We start from the raw sequence: 15,446 nt of genomic DNA, 5'->3' as shown, positions 1-15,446 counted from the left end.
TTAAAATCCAGTGTGCCCCCGTTGTACTGAGGTAGTGTGTGAGAAAGAACACCAGACGTTTGTTCATCCTCACTCCGCCTCTAGGGTAAAATCACTCATAAGCTTCTCTCTCTCTCTCTCTCTCTCTCTCTCTCTCTCTCTCTCTCTCTCTCTCTCTCTCTCTTCTCTCTCTCTCTCTCTCTCTCTCTCTCTCTCTCTCTCTCTCTCTCTCTCTCTCTCTCAAACTGGACGATAGGTTTCGACCTCCTAACTGGTCGAGGAGGGTCAGTGTGGGAACATTCCCTAAGCAGTGAATTGAATACCTAGTTTCAAGCTCGACTGTCGTGACTCGCAGCTGGTTGGAGAGAGAGAGAGAGAGAGAGAGAGAGAGAGAAGATAGGTAGACTCGATATTGAAAAGTGGTCTTGCAAAGAGAGGAAATTGAAATCCAGAGCCAAGAATAGCAAAGGGTTTTGCGGTGAATGGTGGCAAATGGGACCTCGTTGAGAGAAGTAATGGCGGGGAGGGTCTTTGCCCATGACAGGGAAAATTACCTGCACTCAATAAAAACGGTTGCACGCGGGTTTCGGTTGTTATTGGGAGGGAGGTTGAGGGGGGGAGGAGAGATGACGTAGAGGGGTAGGTTGCGATGCCAGCTCACCATCACAATGAAACATATTACACCGTTCAAACGCTGTAATTGGGTCCCATTCCCATTTTTCTCATGATGAGAAGAGAAAGAGTGAGAAAAAGTTAGCAATATAACAAAATTACCTTTTTCCCTTAGACCAATCTTCCCAGGGTCAATAGGAGGCCCATTGTGAAAATTTATGAAATTTGTGCCAATGATTAATGTCATATTCTCTCTCTCTAATTACTCCATGTATCCATAGTATATACCCAGCGATACGGGCGTTCCACTGACCAATAAAATTGCGACGTCGTGTTCTCTGGGAATATGCACACACTAGGACTTGGGCTAATGACCCAAATACAGAATATAATTTGAAGAGTCGAGGTTCCGTTTCAAATTACCCTTTCGGATATTTCAACCTCATTCGGCGTGATTGCTAACATGTTTGTTTTTCATTCCGTTCAGCTAAACGTCATACAGTTGCTTGGACATTCTCTCTCTCTCTCTCTCTCTCTCTCTCTCTCTCTCTCTCTCTCTCTCTCTCTCTCTCTCTCTCTCTCTCTCCTCACGACTAATTCAATCACAACTTTGTGAATCATGGAACTTTTCGAACTTTGTTCGAATCCTGTTTTGTTCAGTAAAAACAAAAACAAAAGAAAAACCATTTTCCGTTATTCTGATCGATGTGTGTACCCTAGAGAGAGAGAGAGAGAGAGAGAGAGAGAGAGAGAGAGAGAGAGAGAGAGAGAGAGAGAGAATTAACATGTTTGATACAGACGCTAAGATAGAGTGCGAGATTATAAAGAGAATTGGATTAATATGCTTAACATTCTGATCGCTGAGAGAGAGAGAGAGAGAGAGAGAGAGAGAGAGAGAGAGAGAGAGAGAGAAAAAACAAGCTTATTATTATAATCTGTGCTTGTATTATAATCTGTGAGATGAGAGAGAGAGAGAGAGAGAGAGAGAGGGTTGAGTGTTTTTTTTATGGTTTACGCTGTTTAAGAATTCCCTTAACTTTTCTAACCAGTCGAAAACTGAGTGATCTGGTTGTACAAAGGTCTCATTTGGTGTGTGTGTGTGTGTGTGTGTGTGTGTGTGTGTGTGTGTGTGTGTGTGTGTGTGTGTGTGTGTGTGTGTGTGTGTGTACCTGCATGCTTGCTTCTCAACGAAGGAAGGGTAGATCAATTGTGAAACTATGTGGTTTTTCTTTCCAGGAGGGAAGATCGTACCTTTTGATGGATGATACCCATATTGCCCGTGGATGGACTCTTTACTTCCAGCTGACGGTTATATAAACTCTCTCTCTCTCTCTCTCTCTCTCTCTCTCTCTCTCTCTCTCTCTCTCTCTCTCAGACATTTTGACAAGTAAAATTGTTGTATTTTTAACCGTACCGGTGTTGCATTCCTTACGAAATGTCAAGCGGTAGCTTTTGTGTGTGTGTGTGTGTATCATATATAGGCAATTACATTTTTAATCTTAAAGCACCCAATTGTATGAGAGGGATATTAATTTAGAAACACACGCTTTCCGTATTCCAAGTTTTGTTTGCGCAACAGTTTCCTTGGAATATGCAACTGTAAACCCTTCTGTGAAAGAATATCATCAAATCACGAAATTTATATGAGACTGATATATTTCCTCATTTGTAAAGGTCAAAGCTTATGGTATAAATTTATATCGGTTATATATGGCAGAAGCCAAGATTGCAATCGTCCCCAAGCCACACTACAAAAGGGAAAAAAAGTGTCAGGAAATTAATAATAAGTGATCACGGCCCATATGAATGGAGACACGCTTCCTGATGTTGTAACAAACGAAAAATCTCTCTTTGTTCCTCAAGTAGGGGGCGAGACGCCATCGCGTATACTTTGTATGGTGCATTGTTCACGGTATAATACACCTGTCAGTTTCGGAATGGTAAGGAATGTCTTGGTTTGGGCTTCTGACGACAGACTGAGAACGGGTGCCAAGCCAGCTGTTGTTTTGGATTTTAGGGGGACAGGTGTGGTGGTCAAGACTGCGTAGGCATTGTTTTGTGGGCCGTGGTTCCTTTGTTTTGTGGGCCGTGGTTCCCTAAACCTTTGCATTCATTTTGGGGCAGAATTCGTCATCAGCAGGGAAGTAGGAAAAGGGGAAAAGAAGACTCATTCCTTTGGCCTTATTCTTTTGAGGCGTTGCTGCGTCTTGTGTTTACGTTTGATTGAGTTCTTCCGTTCGGGAGGAGTTTTGCCATTAGAGAGCCTTTGTTGTTACTCGCAAGTCCGCCGTTGGGAGCGAGTGCGTAGTTCGTGCTTTAAGGCATGTTGGGATTCGCGAGAGAGAGAGAGAGAGAGAGAGAGAGAGAGAGAGAGAGAGAGAAAGTACTTGTAGAAAAAGAAATGCGTTGGGCATGCGAGAGAGAGAGAGACGGCTTGAGTATTCAGCTGCACTTAGCGTAACAGACTATTATGTTTGTGTGTATGAGAGAGAGAGAGAGAGAGAGAGAGAGAGAGAGAGAGAGAGAGAGAGAGAGAAAGGAAACATTCCAAAAGGAAGGGGCGGAGAAGCGAAGGGGTTAAAGTTGGCCATGGTGTCAGTTCAGCTTCCCCCTCCCCTCCCCTTCTCTCCATCAGCAAGGCTACTACAACTTTAAAGGTGGAAGAAGGGGAGGGATTATGGGTGGGGGTTGGGGAAGGGGGGAAAAAGGAGAAGGCCCCACCACACCGCCAACTACCCCCTTCCTCCTGCTGCTCTATCTCTTCCTCCACCTATTCCAGATTTGGCCCAAGTCGGCCATGTCGAGTCCCTCCCTGCTGCGTTCCAAAATATTCCCATGGACCCCCCCTTCCCCCTCCCCCATCGCCTACCCAGGGTAGCCCCTGTGTCACATACTGGTGGAGGAAATGCTTTCGCACTTCTTATCATAACTCGTATCTAACATGTTTTACGCACCCTCTCTCTCTCTCTCTCTCTCTCTCTCTCTCACACACACACACACACACACACACACAACTTCGGAGCTTGCATGCAATTCTGTCCTCACCCTCCCCTTGCGCGAATTGGGTTATCAGATGTTCCTGAGCTCTCCTTCTTTTTCTTTCTTTCTTTATCTCATTTATTTTTTCTTTTTGCTCTTTTCTGAAGTGACTTAGGAAATAGGTCAGTATGTTTAACGCGTGTGCTTTTGAGGTCATAGTTGGCTCTCTAGAAAGGTCTATCTGTGCTTGTAGCTGGGACATCGTGCTTTGCAAGGGCTTGTTTTGCTTTGCTCTCTCTCTCTCTCTCTCTCTCTCTCTCTCTCTCTCTCTCTCTCTCTTATATGTTTATTTTATTGCACCTCTTCTTAGTGGACTCAGAACCTCCCCCGCCCCCCGTGTGTTAGGACAGTGCCACGAATTGACATGGTTTGGCATAAAGTGGACGGCCAGTCAGTCCTTTCGACACAAGTCACAGCCTAAAAGGAGGTCAGGGCACTTAGAGAGAGAGAGAGAGAGAGAGCGTCGTCATTTGCAGGGAGAGTTGTTAAGAACTTTCACATAAATAGTGGATAAACTGCTGTCCACTGGTGGTTTCAGCGCTGCTAGACAAATTGGCTCCAATTTATAGTGTAGAGCTTGATCTTCATGATTCTCTCTCTCTCTCTCTCTCTCTCTCTCTCTCTCTCTCTCTCTCTCTCTCTCTCTCTCTCTCTCTCGCTTTGTGTAAATACTGGGCGTCCACATGTAAGTGTTTACCGTCGTTAATTGAAGAAATGGTATTTTCGTATCGTTCAGTTCTTTAAATATGTCGGTGTTTCTTTTATACGTGTCCGAGCAGCAAAGTTAAGCACCGTCTGGTGTGGTCAGTGTTTGTATTGGTGACCACCAAGAAGTGCCTGACATCGATGGCACAAGCTCTTAAAAAAATAATAAAAAAAAACTTTCTTGTATTAAAATATCGAGTCAGTGTTTTTCTCTCCCGCTTGAAGTAAAATAAGAGACGCCGATCACACCCTTTACTGATCAGCTCTGATCAGTTCCGTCCACCGTTGATCGTCCGCCAATGTTTCCTGTCAGGCATAACGGTTTGTGAAATATTAGGCAGCTTTGGTTGTGTGTGTGTGTGTGTTTGTATTTGCGCCCTGTATTTTCTGTTCCAAACACGCCAAGGTTGAGGCGATGTTCTGGATAATAGCAAACACTCTCTCTCTCTCTCTCTCTCTCTCTCTCTCTCTCTCTCTCTCTCTCTCTCTCTCTCTCTCTCTCGTGAATCTCTTTGTTTTGCGGTAGGAGCCCCTCTGAGGACAGATAAAACGTAGCCCCTGGTTGTATGTTTACAGCATGTATATGCTGTCAGCTTTTGAACTGGCAATATTTTCGCAGTTTTTTATTTCAGTATTTTTGCTTTTCAATTGAAGGATATTTGTCGTCGGTTATTATTATTATTAAAATTCATATTTTATCAAGTAATAGCTTCATTACTTGAAACATGACGCAAGCGGAATCTTGTAACATGAACCGTAGCGTATGTGAAAGAGAACTAGGTACCAGCAGTTAGTCAGGAGAAGTCATAAAAAATTATTTTTATTACTGTTCAAAACTTAAAGCTAGAACAAAATGGTATTATTATTATTATTATTATTATTATTATTATTATTATTATTGAAGATGTGCATACATCAACGGGGAACAAAGCTTGTACCACATAACTTGAATTGGCCACGCCAGCCTCTCTATAGAATGTCTTGGTTTGAAAAAGAGAAACAGATTTTATGAAAAAGAGAAACACCATCAAAATATATATACTACAAGCACCTGTCAATTACAGATAAATATACCTAATGAATATGTACACGAACAGATTCGTGTCGATATTATTATTATTATTATTCTTCAGAAGACGAACCCTATTCACACGAAACAATCCCACCACAGGGGCCACTAAAGATTTAATATGGACTGAAATAAACAGCATTCGAGAAAGCAAACCGAACATTAGGGCTGTCGTTTGCAAAGCGTCGGTGGGTGCTTCCATAGATGTAGTATGTCCGCTTATGCCAGCAAGACCCAATCCCCTAAGGATGGCCCATGTGGGGGGGAAATGTAATAAGGGAGCTGATGTGAACCTCAGAACTCGATCAAACCCAACAGATACGTTTTAGCACCTGTAAAAAGGGTCCATCTGCGTCTTAATTCGGCGGTTGGGATTGCTTGCGTGTTACTTTGTAGAACCCTCATTGTGTCGTGACGCAACGCTCATCAGCAAACCCAAGTGTTTTAGATCGAAATGATTGCTCAATTTGAGTGCACGTGGTGGTGGGTTGTGGTTTGGTGGGGGGGGGATGGGCTTCCGTTGTTCTAGGTCCTGTGTATGTGTGAAGATTCATCTGTATTTCATTCTTCTTGATTTTTTATGTTATAAATTCTCCGGTGAATTTTGGAGGGAAGGGAAGTGATCTGCCCTCTTTAATTCCAGCACGTATTCCGGACTCATGGGGAAAACCCCTGCGTGTTTTGTGTGTATGTGTGTGAGAGAGAGAGAGAGAGAGAGAGAGAGAGAGAGAGAGAGAGAGAGAGAGAGAGAGATCACAAAGTAATGAAGTCATCATTAAAATATAAATTGCGTTACATCCAGCACAATCGGGACAGGAAGAGAGAGAGAAATTGTGACAGGAAGGGGGATGGAACAGAGAGAGGGGGGGGGCGGAGCCACAGTAGTCCGCTGACAGGCTGTGTTGTTGGTTCGGCCCTCTCTCTCTCTCTCTCTCTCAAGCTTGGGTGCAGGTGTACCCAAATTTCCTCCACCATCTCTCGCTCCTCCTCCTCCTCATCCTCCTCGTTCTCCTATCTCTCCACGGCTTCTCCCTATTGGGACCTAGCGTTGCTCTCTCTCTCTCTCTCTCTAAATCAATTCCTAAAATCTCGCCCCCCCCCCTTCTTTCACTTTCACGTTTTGGACGGAACCGTAATGGCATGGGTTGCTGCTATTAAGTTTTTGAATAAGATGGGAATCGGGTGTTTAAAGAGTCTTCCCCTTTTTTTTCCCCACAAAGAGTGGTTCAGAGGTTAATGAGAGAGAGAGAGTTTCATCTTTGTTTCTTTTCACTTGGTTTAATTTTCTCCAGTGTTCAGGTTCCTTCAATGCCGTGATGTTTAAGTGGTCGTTTTTATTCCGTTTCGTCATGAGGACTGTTTAAATCTCTCTCTCTTTCTCTCTCTCTCTCGGGTACTGCGAAGAAGAAAATGCCCTTACAAATCAAACAAAGGGGAACCAGAAGAGGCTTATGTTTTGGGTGGTATCCACTCCCTTTAACAAACAACAATAGATCTATCTGCTAAATAAACGGGGATACTTATAATTCTAAAAACCTTCCGAGTGACAGAAAATTTTGGTATTAAGAGGGCGTTTAGGTATTTAAATAAGACACAGAAAGATGTGGTCGACTTATGGCGTTTAGGGGTCCTCTGTGACAGATTCGTGTTGCTCGTCAGCTCAGTTCGAAGCGCTTTCGGTATCAGACCTCCAAAACGCTACGCTGCCCTAAAATGGAAGACTGCAGCATCTGCAGAAACACAAAACTGAGAAAAATAGTAGACACTGCAGCTTTCCCTTGCCTTCCTACTAATTTTGTAGATACTGCAAATGGGACCCCCTAAATAAAGCACTGAAGATCATTCGAAACTGCAGTAACATGTGTATTAGTGTTTCACGAGCCCAATAGGTTGCATATCTCAATTTCGATAATTTTGCAGGTACTGCAGTTTTCAATTTTAGGGCAATGTATATATAGGTCCTTCTGTAATCAGTTTTCGAAGCTGTCTCAGTTGTTACTTTGGTAGGCGTATACTTTTATATTTGAAAACGGTAGAGTATTGGTGTTGATGTTCTATTCTTATCAGGCAGAGGGCCTCTTTCCAGTGGAATCCTCTTTTTCCTGCCGCGAAGAGACTCCGCGTTCGTAAAGACCAGGAGATTAGTACCCGAAATATTAATCTCTTCTATTCTCCGTTTTTCTCTTTTTATTTGTGAGGGCATTTTCTTATCCGTATAGTGCGTAACAGGAGGAAATATTTTCATTTTCAAGCCTTTGCTTAAGTTAAACTTGTCCCTCTGGCGGTCAGAATAAATGGTAAGAAGACTTAGTATTTGATTCGCTAAATAGCGTTATGCAACTTGAAACCTAGACGGCGGCTGACTATATTTCACAAAGAAGGAAAGGTCGAGAGAGAGAGAGAGAGAGAGAGAGAGAGAGAGAGAGAGAGAGCTTGCAGGCTGGTAAAAACGTGCCATACACCCCGACAATTTTGTTATAGATTGTTTGATCTATAATTGATTGCTAAAACGTGATAAAATCAGTTGCCGTATAATCCTTCTCTCTCTCTCTCTCTCTCTCTCTCTCTCTCTATATATATATATATATATATATATATATATATATATATATATATATATATATATATATATATATATATATATATATTTTTATAATTTTTTATTTAATATAATGCTGTTGTTATCCATATAATGAAAAATTCTAGTAGTTTGTAGTCGAAAACATTAAAAACTTTTGTTTGGTTGCCCAAAGTAGGAACACAAAACTCGGAAAAAAAAGGTGCACGGTAAACAAAAACTGCGTGAACGTGTTTTAATTAAATGCAGGTGGAAAGACGGAAAAAATTCGATATTGTAAAAAAAAAAAAAGTTAACTCTCCACTTGGAAAGATGGGTAGGAACAAAAATCCATTTGATGAAATTCTCAAGACATGGGCTAAAAGTTAAGAGGTGGAAGGAAGATTGTCAGGGTATGTAAAAAATACTCTCTCTCTCTCTCTCTCTCTCAGGTCACTTTTGATCAGACGCTCTTTTTTCTAACTTGATTATCCAGCTTTGCTCCGGTATATCTGGAACAGCTGTATTCCAAAATCTCATTAGATATCTCACAAGAATTGTTACCTCTCATGCAGTATCTAAGACATGTTTTTCCATCTAAGTTTCCACTAAAAACCTGTAGCTTGACATCCTCTACCCCCTTCCCTCTCTCTCTCTCTCTCGAGATGTCTCGTAGAAGTTTTTAAATATGCTATGTCTCTCACAGTGACAGTGAATATTTCAACGCCTTTTTATTGTCACAGTTTTCCAGAATCTGATGATGATGATTCTCTCCCCCTCTCTCTCTCTCTCTCCTCGTGTTTGATATGTACTGGCTGCCGTATGGTATTAGTAATAGAGGGTAATTCAGATACATTTTGGGATGATGCATCGGAGGAGAAAAGTATTTGCACCAAAGCAGGAGTCATCTGTGATAACTTACAGAAGAAATAAAGTAATGAAATGAGATTTGTTTTCTCTTGTGGATATTTCTGAATATGCTGAGGATAATTATATTTTTATTGAGTCCTTTACATATTTATTTTGTGCTTGTACTCCAAGATACAGAAGCAGTTTGCTGTAATACTATGGGTTGTAACGAGTATTCAGTAAAATTGTGCTCTAATTGTGTGGTTTTATACATTTATTATTATTATATAATTTTATTACTATTATTATTATTCAGATCATGAACCCTAATCATATGGAACGAGCCTACCAAAGGGGCCATTGACTTTGATTCCAGCTCCCAGAGAATGTGGTGTTCATTTGAAGGAAGTAACAGAAGGTAACAGGAAATACAGAAAGAAGAGAGCAGTTATTAGAAAAAAATGAACAAATGGGTAATAAAATAGATGAAAATATCAGTAAATTATTAAAATAAAAGCTTTAGTTTGGGGTCTAATGCATTGCATCTTCACTGCAACTTTTCGAGGTTCCAACTGCACAACATCCTCAGTAGGGAGACTGTTCCACATGTCCGAATTGTATTAAAACACACTGAAAGATTTGTCATCTCTTGCAGGGTATATTGTCATTCCTGAGCGCGCCGCTGATCGGCGCCCTCTCAGACTTATGGGGTCGAAAGTTCTTCCTTTTCATCACAGTCTTCTTCACCTGCCTCCCGATTCCTTTCATGAAGATCAACACGTGGTAAGTGTCATCCAGTTCTTTCACTCCTCTGTTCTCTTGTGTAGTTTTCTGTATAAGAATACTATTGTGTCTTCTTTGTCTGTCCGCCCTCAGATCTTAAAAACTACTAAGGCTAGAGGCCTGCAAATTGGTATGCTGATCATCCACCCTCCAGTCATCAAACATACCAAATTGCAGTCCTCCAGCTTCAGTAGTTTTTATTGTACTTAAGAATAAATTTAGCCACAATCGTGCATCTGGCTGCGATAGGACAGGCCACCAATCGCGGCTCATACAGCATTATACCGAGACCACCGAAAGACATGTATTTTCGGTGGCCTTGATTTTACGCTGTACAGATAACTCAATTCTCTTCGGCTCATTTTTTACTTATTTTAATTGTATTTAAAATTTCTATTTATTTTCTCTTGCCAAGTAGTTGTTTCAGTTCATCAGTATTGGGCCAATTTTTCCATTGCTTTCAACCTTTCTGAATTGGATGAAGCATGAATATTTATTTCTTTGGAATCTGTATATTTACCTTGAAAATGAAAGATACTGAGATATTGTTTGTCAGGTTACCAGGCTGTTTCCCTGTTTTAATTTTAAACATTACCCGGTCCAAAATATGTTAAACTGGTTAAAGGACTGCATTAGTATAGAGTTCATTTGAAAATGGACTTCTTAATTTCGTATCAAACTTTTGGGCAGAAAGTATAACTAAAAGTTAACATCCTCTGTCACCAATTAAGTCGGTTATTTCAAGACTGCTACTTTTTTAGTAAATGTGTAGTTATCTGGTCAATAAGTATTATGAATAATTTCGCCAGAGTTAATTGATGGAAAAAAAAGTAAAAGTAATGTTTCTTTAACATTGAAAAATTCTGTACAAAATTGAATAGAATTAAAGTATTGTGACTATTAGAAATTTGAGCACTTTTTTATAGAACAAGATTTTGTACGAAAGTAAAATGCATTAATTTAATCTTTATACTATTAACAATACCCAAAACACAATGGGCGTAAAATCGGGAACAAATGATGCCTTCTCCTCTTTTCATCCCACAGTAAAATGCTTTAGTTTAATCTTTATGCTATTAACAATACCCAAAACACAATGGGCGTAAAATCAGGAACTAATGGTACTTTCTCCTCCTAATCATGCCATCCCACAGGTGGTACTTCGCCCTGATTAGCATGTCAGGTGTGTTCGCGGTCACCTTCAGCATCGTGTTTGCATACGTCGCCGACGTGACGGACGAGTCGGAGCGAAGTAGCGCCTACGGCCTCGTGTCAGCTACCTTCGCGGCCAGTCTCGTTACGTCACCCGCGCTGGGCGCTTACCTGGGCAAGGTGAGTCAGTCAGTCAGGCTGGGGAAATGATTTCTAATTTGTCACTATTATATTTTTTGGTTTCTGACCAGTGTAGTAGTTAACCCAGATCACAAAATCACTTCATATGAGAATTTTGCTCTATATTCACATTTCGTTTACTGTACACGTATACTGTAATACTTTTACATGTAAAGTCATAACATTCACTATATAAAAAACATTTACATGTCATTCCTTGTTGGTGAAGTTGCCTGCTTGATAAATACAAACATTCGCTTCCAAACATTTCACTTCCATAATATTTTTCATGTACCATTTCACAATATATGAAACACCTTTCTCTTTGCTTTTTTTATTGCTTATTTTTAATTAAATGTGCCATTAAATGTGCAGATCATGTCTTTACCAATTTTTTTTCCAATTACTACAGATGCACAGTGATGACTTGGTTGTAGGGCTAGCAACGGCGATAGCCATATTGGACGTATTCTTCATACTGGTTGCAGTGCCCGAGTCCTTGCCGGAGAAGCTGAGGTTGTCGTCGTCTTGGAGTGCCCATATTTCATGGGAACAAGCAGATCCTTTTTCGGTAGGCTCTCTGACTCACTCACTCACTCTCAAAAATCCTAAGAGATAATGAGGGAATGTTGCAGTTCATGACTGACTCACTCATTCTTTCAAAAATCCTAGAGACAGTGAGGGAATGTTGCAGTTCGTGACTTGCTCACTCTCTCTCAAAAATCCAAGAGACAGTGAGGGCATATTGAAGTTCTTGGGAAATTTATTGAGGCCTAGTGAAAGTTTTCCTTATCTTTAGAATGTTTAGGAATTAATGCTAAATGTATACATTTTTCAGCACTGTTAGGTGCTAAAATTTGTGGAGAATGCTCAATTAGGGTGAAATTTTAGACTACACTGTACAGTACTGTTATTGATGTCTGTTAAAGAGTTTATGAATAATTTTCAGTGTGGTTGCTCTTCTCTCACCAAAACCATTCCTGATTAAACACAATAACACAGCTAACAATGTGCCCACACACCAATAGGTTGAAGGAAAAGTGGGAACTAAATATGACTACTACCTTTGAGTTAAGTATTATTGGAAATAATTATCCTATCACAAGGTTTTTCCTTCTAGATCTGAAAGTTTTTCACCATTTTGGAAGAGCGAAAAAACATTACTCTTTGGACTAATTGTCCCATTATGTTTTTCATATCTTGAGAAATAATTTTTTAAAATAATTTTTTTCCTCAGGCTCTGTGGAAGGTCAGCAAAGACCGTAATGTATTGCTGATAAGTGTAAGCGTGTTCCTCTCGTACTTACCAGAAGCTGGCCAGTATTCTTGCTTCTTTGTCTACCTCAGATTGGTGAGTATTTTCCTATCAGGTTAATCAACTTATTTTGTGCCTGTAACACTGTCAGTTGTCTGGTGCATGCACAGTACACCTATTTTCCTACTTTGCATTTTAAAATACTGCATTAATCACAAATAAATTGTAAGAAAAAAGTTATACAGAAAGATAAATATATAAATATACACTATATTAAGGTTTGACTGAATTCCATATCTAATAGACTGGTTTTATATATCATTAGAAGATACTTTATATTACATTAGAAAAAACTTGTTAAACTAAAGATTTCTCAGAATAGTGCAGAAATGGTAATCATTGAAGAACAGAAGTTTATTAGAATAATAACTTGTTTAACCAGTTGTTCAATTAGAGATCTTAGGCAACCAAGTGTCAGTCAGAATTCCTAATCTAGCTGAGAGAAACGTTACGTGAAATTTATTTTTTCTTTCAGGTTATGGACTTCACAGCAGAAATGGTGGCATGCTTCATTGCTGTGGTTGGAATTTTGTCTGTTGTAGCCCAGACTGCATTGCTGAGTCTGCTCATGAGAAAACTCTCCAACAAACATGTGATCATAGTAAGTAGAATTTTGTATTGTTACAGCCCTTACTGTATTTTTGCGATAAGGTGTTTTTAGTTTTTTGTTTGTTTCAGGCACAGGATTTTTTTTTTTTTTTTTTTTACTTTCAGCATCATCATAGCAGCAAACACTTAGTTTCATATTGCCACACGTACCTCACACACAACTGCAACTAAGTCTTTTGAGACACTGTTGAAGTAGTGTCCATCATGTATGTGTTTGTTTTTTTTTTTAAATTAAATGTTTATTACTCTTGCAGGTTGGACTGGTTTTCGAGATGCTTCAGCTCATGTGGTATGGGTTTGGTTCTAAAATGTGGATGATGTGGGCAGCTGGGCTCTTGGCAGCTATATCTTCCATCACATACCCTGCCATTAGTGCCTATGTTAGCACCCACACAGATGTAGATAAACAAGGTATGGATATTGTATGTTACTCTGTTAAACTGGGGTTAAAAGATAAAAACATTATCTTTCAATTTCTTCATTCATTTATACCTCACTGGTACTAAATATGCATGGAAATTTTTGCTTACACAGTTGTAAAATTGTCATATCCTGATCCATATTATTTCTACCTGCCACATTAAATATTATAGTTGTCTGTCACTACCACTGGTTCCTCAAATCCCTTGATAGCACTTGAAAGTGTTATTGCATTGTATCATCAAAGGTTGTATGTTTACTTACAAAGCATTTGAGATTTTCTTGATACTGTGCATTATATTTTAGTTTTATAAATGACATTGCATTTATTGCACAATTATTATTGCAGGTGTTGTGCAGGGTATTATAACGGGAATGAGAGGACTTTGCTCAGGCTTGGGTCCAGCAGTTTTTGGATTTATATTTTATCTCTTCCATGTTGATCTCAATTCAGACCATACAGATGATGGACTTCATAAGGTAAGACAGTTGTAATTTGCATAAATATAATGCAGTTCCCTCAGAGAAAAAGCCTTTGACACCTACAATAACATTAAGCTTTGGCTTGCTAGATGTTGTCGTGACACTGTCCTGCAACGTTCAGTGTATTAGTCCTCAGTGTTTACTGAGTATGCATGTACACACAGTTTAATGCAAATCATGTTATTTTTAAGACACTGTGGCTTTGATGACTATGATGGTGAGCATCACCAGTGAAGCAGTGATGAGAAATCTTCCTAATAATTTCCCGTAATGAATGGCAGTTTATACAGCCTTATTGGTCATATATTGTGTTCTTACAGAAATACAAATCCTGATACAGTGCATGTACAAAATACGTAATTTGTCTTGAATACTTACCATGAATGAAACCTGACAGGCTTTGGATTTTGAACTTTTGTACACTACACTAAAGTATGTACTGTATTGTGATTACACATGGTATACATAATTATTATTATTATTATTACTAGCGAAAAGGCGAGCGCCATGCTGCGCGAGGCAGGACGGCAATTTTTGAAGCAGCCTTCAGCTCTTGAGGCATTCCTGGAGAAATCCCCATTGGATTATGTCGTCTTCTTAAATTCTTAAAAAGGCCAGGATCCTGTGAAGCCGTCTTCAGCTTCTGTCAGATCCGTTTCCCCCGAACAAATCTTCGAAGCCTTTTGTCTCCAGGAAGTACCGAATTCCATTCCTTCTCCATAAGAAAATCCAAAGGCTTCAGAGCCTGGAGATTGTCTTGAAGCCTTTGGAAGCCCCAGAATCCTCCGGAATTCCTAGAAACCTTCATAATTCCCAGATTCCGTACTGCCACCCTGGGGACAGGACAAGATCCACATGGAAATTATTGTATAGACTAGCGAGAATTTTGATACAAACTAGTGATGCAGATACAGTACAAAAATTTTAAAAAATTAATCATCTGGAAAACTGATATAGAGTAATAAAGAGCATTCTATTAATGGGAAATTAAATTGCAATGATTTTCATATCAGATCTGCCAAGGAACCCTGCCTTCCTCTTCTGGAGAGGACACTCCCCTTCAAGGGTGCCCTCAAAAACTGGCCTCCCTAAGGAGCCTTTGGCCTTTGCCCTTTGCCAGGCCCACTTCCCCAGCCTGGCAGGATATCTACCCTCCTCCCAGGAAGCAGCCTCTGGGTTGGACCCTTCCCTTCAAGGCTGCCCTCAAGAGACTAGCATTTGGGCCTCATTTGAAGTTCTTGGGCCCTCTGCAGGCCCGCTTCCCCAGCCTGGCAGGATGCCTGCCTTCCTCCAAGGAAGCAAGCAGCCTCTGGGTCAGACCCTTCCCTTCAAGGCTGCCCTCAAGAGACTGGCCAGCCTTGAGGGCTTTTGGACCTCATCCTTGAAGTTCTTGGGCCCTCTGCAGGCCTGCTTCCCCAGCCTGGCAGGATACCTGCCTTCCTCCGAGGAAGCAGCCTCTGGGTCGGACCCTTCCTTCAAGGCTGCCCTCAAGAGACTGGCCAGCCGTGAGGGCTTTTGGGCCTCATCCTTGAAGGTCTTGGGCCCTCTCCAGGCCTGCTTCCCCAGCTTGGCAGGATACCTGACTTCCTCCGAGGAAGCAGCCTCTGGGTCGGACCCTTCCTTTCAAGGGTGCCCTCAAGAAACTGGCAGCTTTTGGACTCCATCCTGAGCTTGTTTTCTTGTCCTCTTCTGAA

The 15,446-nt window shown here is 40.7% G+C and overlaps 2 protein-coding genes across 2 annotated transcripts in view; one reads left to right on the top strand and one right to left on the bottom strand.

The window, feature by feature from the left end:
* The window catches only part of LOC136845074 (uncharacterized), a 162,801-nt gene that overhangs the window by 140,692 nt on the left and 6,663 nt on the right, over window positions 1–15,446 (top strand). The window contains exons 4-10 of the mRNA XM_067114896.1: window positions 9,466–9,593; window positions 10,748–10,925; window positions 11,338–11,496; window positions 12,163–12,276; window positions 12,716–12,841; window positions 13,104–13,260; window positions 13,619–13,749. Of these exons, the coding sequence (XP_066970997.1) occupies window positions 9,466–9,593; window positions 10,748–10,925; window positions 11,338–11,496; window positions 12,163–12,276; window positions 12,716–12,841; window positions 13,104–13,260; window positions 13,619–13,749 (993 nt within the window). The remainder of the gene's footprint in view (window positions 1–9,465; window positions 9,594–10,747; window positions 10,926–11,337; window positions 11,497–12,162; window positions 12,277–12,715; window positions 12,842–13,103; window positions 13,261–13,618; window positions 13,750–15,446) is intronic.
* LOC136845076 (sorbitol dehydrogenase-like) overlaps window positions 13,063–15,446 on the bottom strand; it is a 33,781-nt gene continuing 31,397 nt past the window's right edge. The window contains exon 9 of the mRNA XM_067114902.1: window positions 13,063–14,585. The gene's annotated coding sequence lies outside the window, so the exon portion shown is untranslated. The remainder of the gene's footprint in view (window positions 14,586–15,446) is intronic.

The sequence above is a fragment of the Macrobrachium rosenbergii genome, chromosome 13, assembly GCF_040412425.1.
Source record: "Macrobrachium rosenbergii isolate ZJJX-2024 chromosome 13, ASM4041242v1, whole genome shotgun sequence".
Lineage (NCBI taxonomy): Eukaryota > Metazoa > Arthropoda > Malacostraca > Decapoda > Palaemonidae > Macrobrachium > Macrobrachium rosenbergii.
Note: the sequence above shows the minus strand (reverse complement) of the source record. Positions and strands in the feature narration are given on the sequence as shown.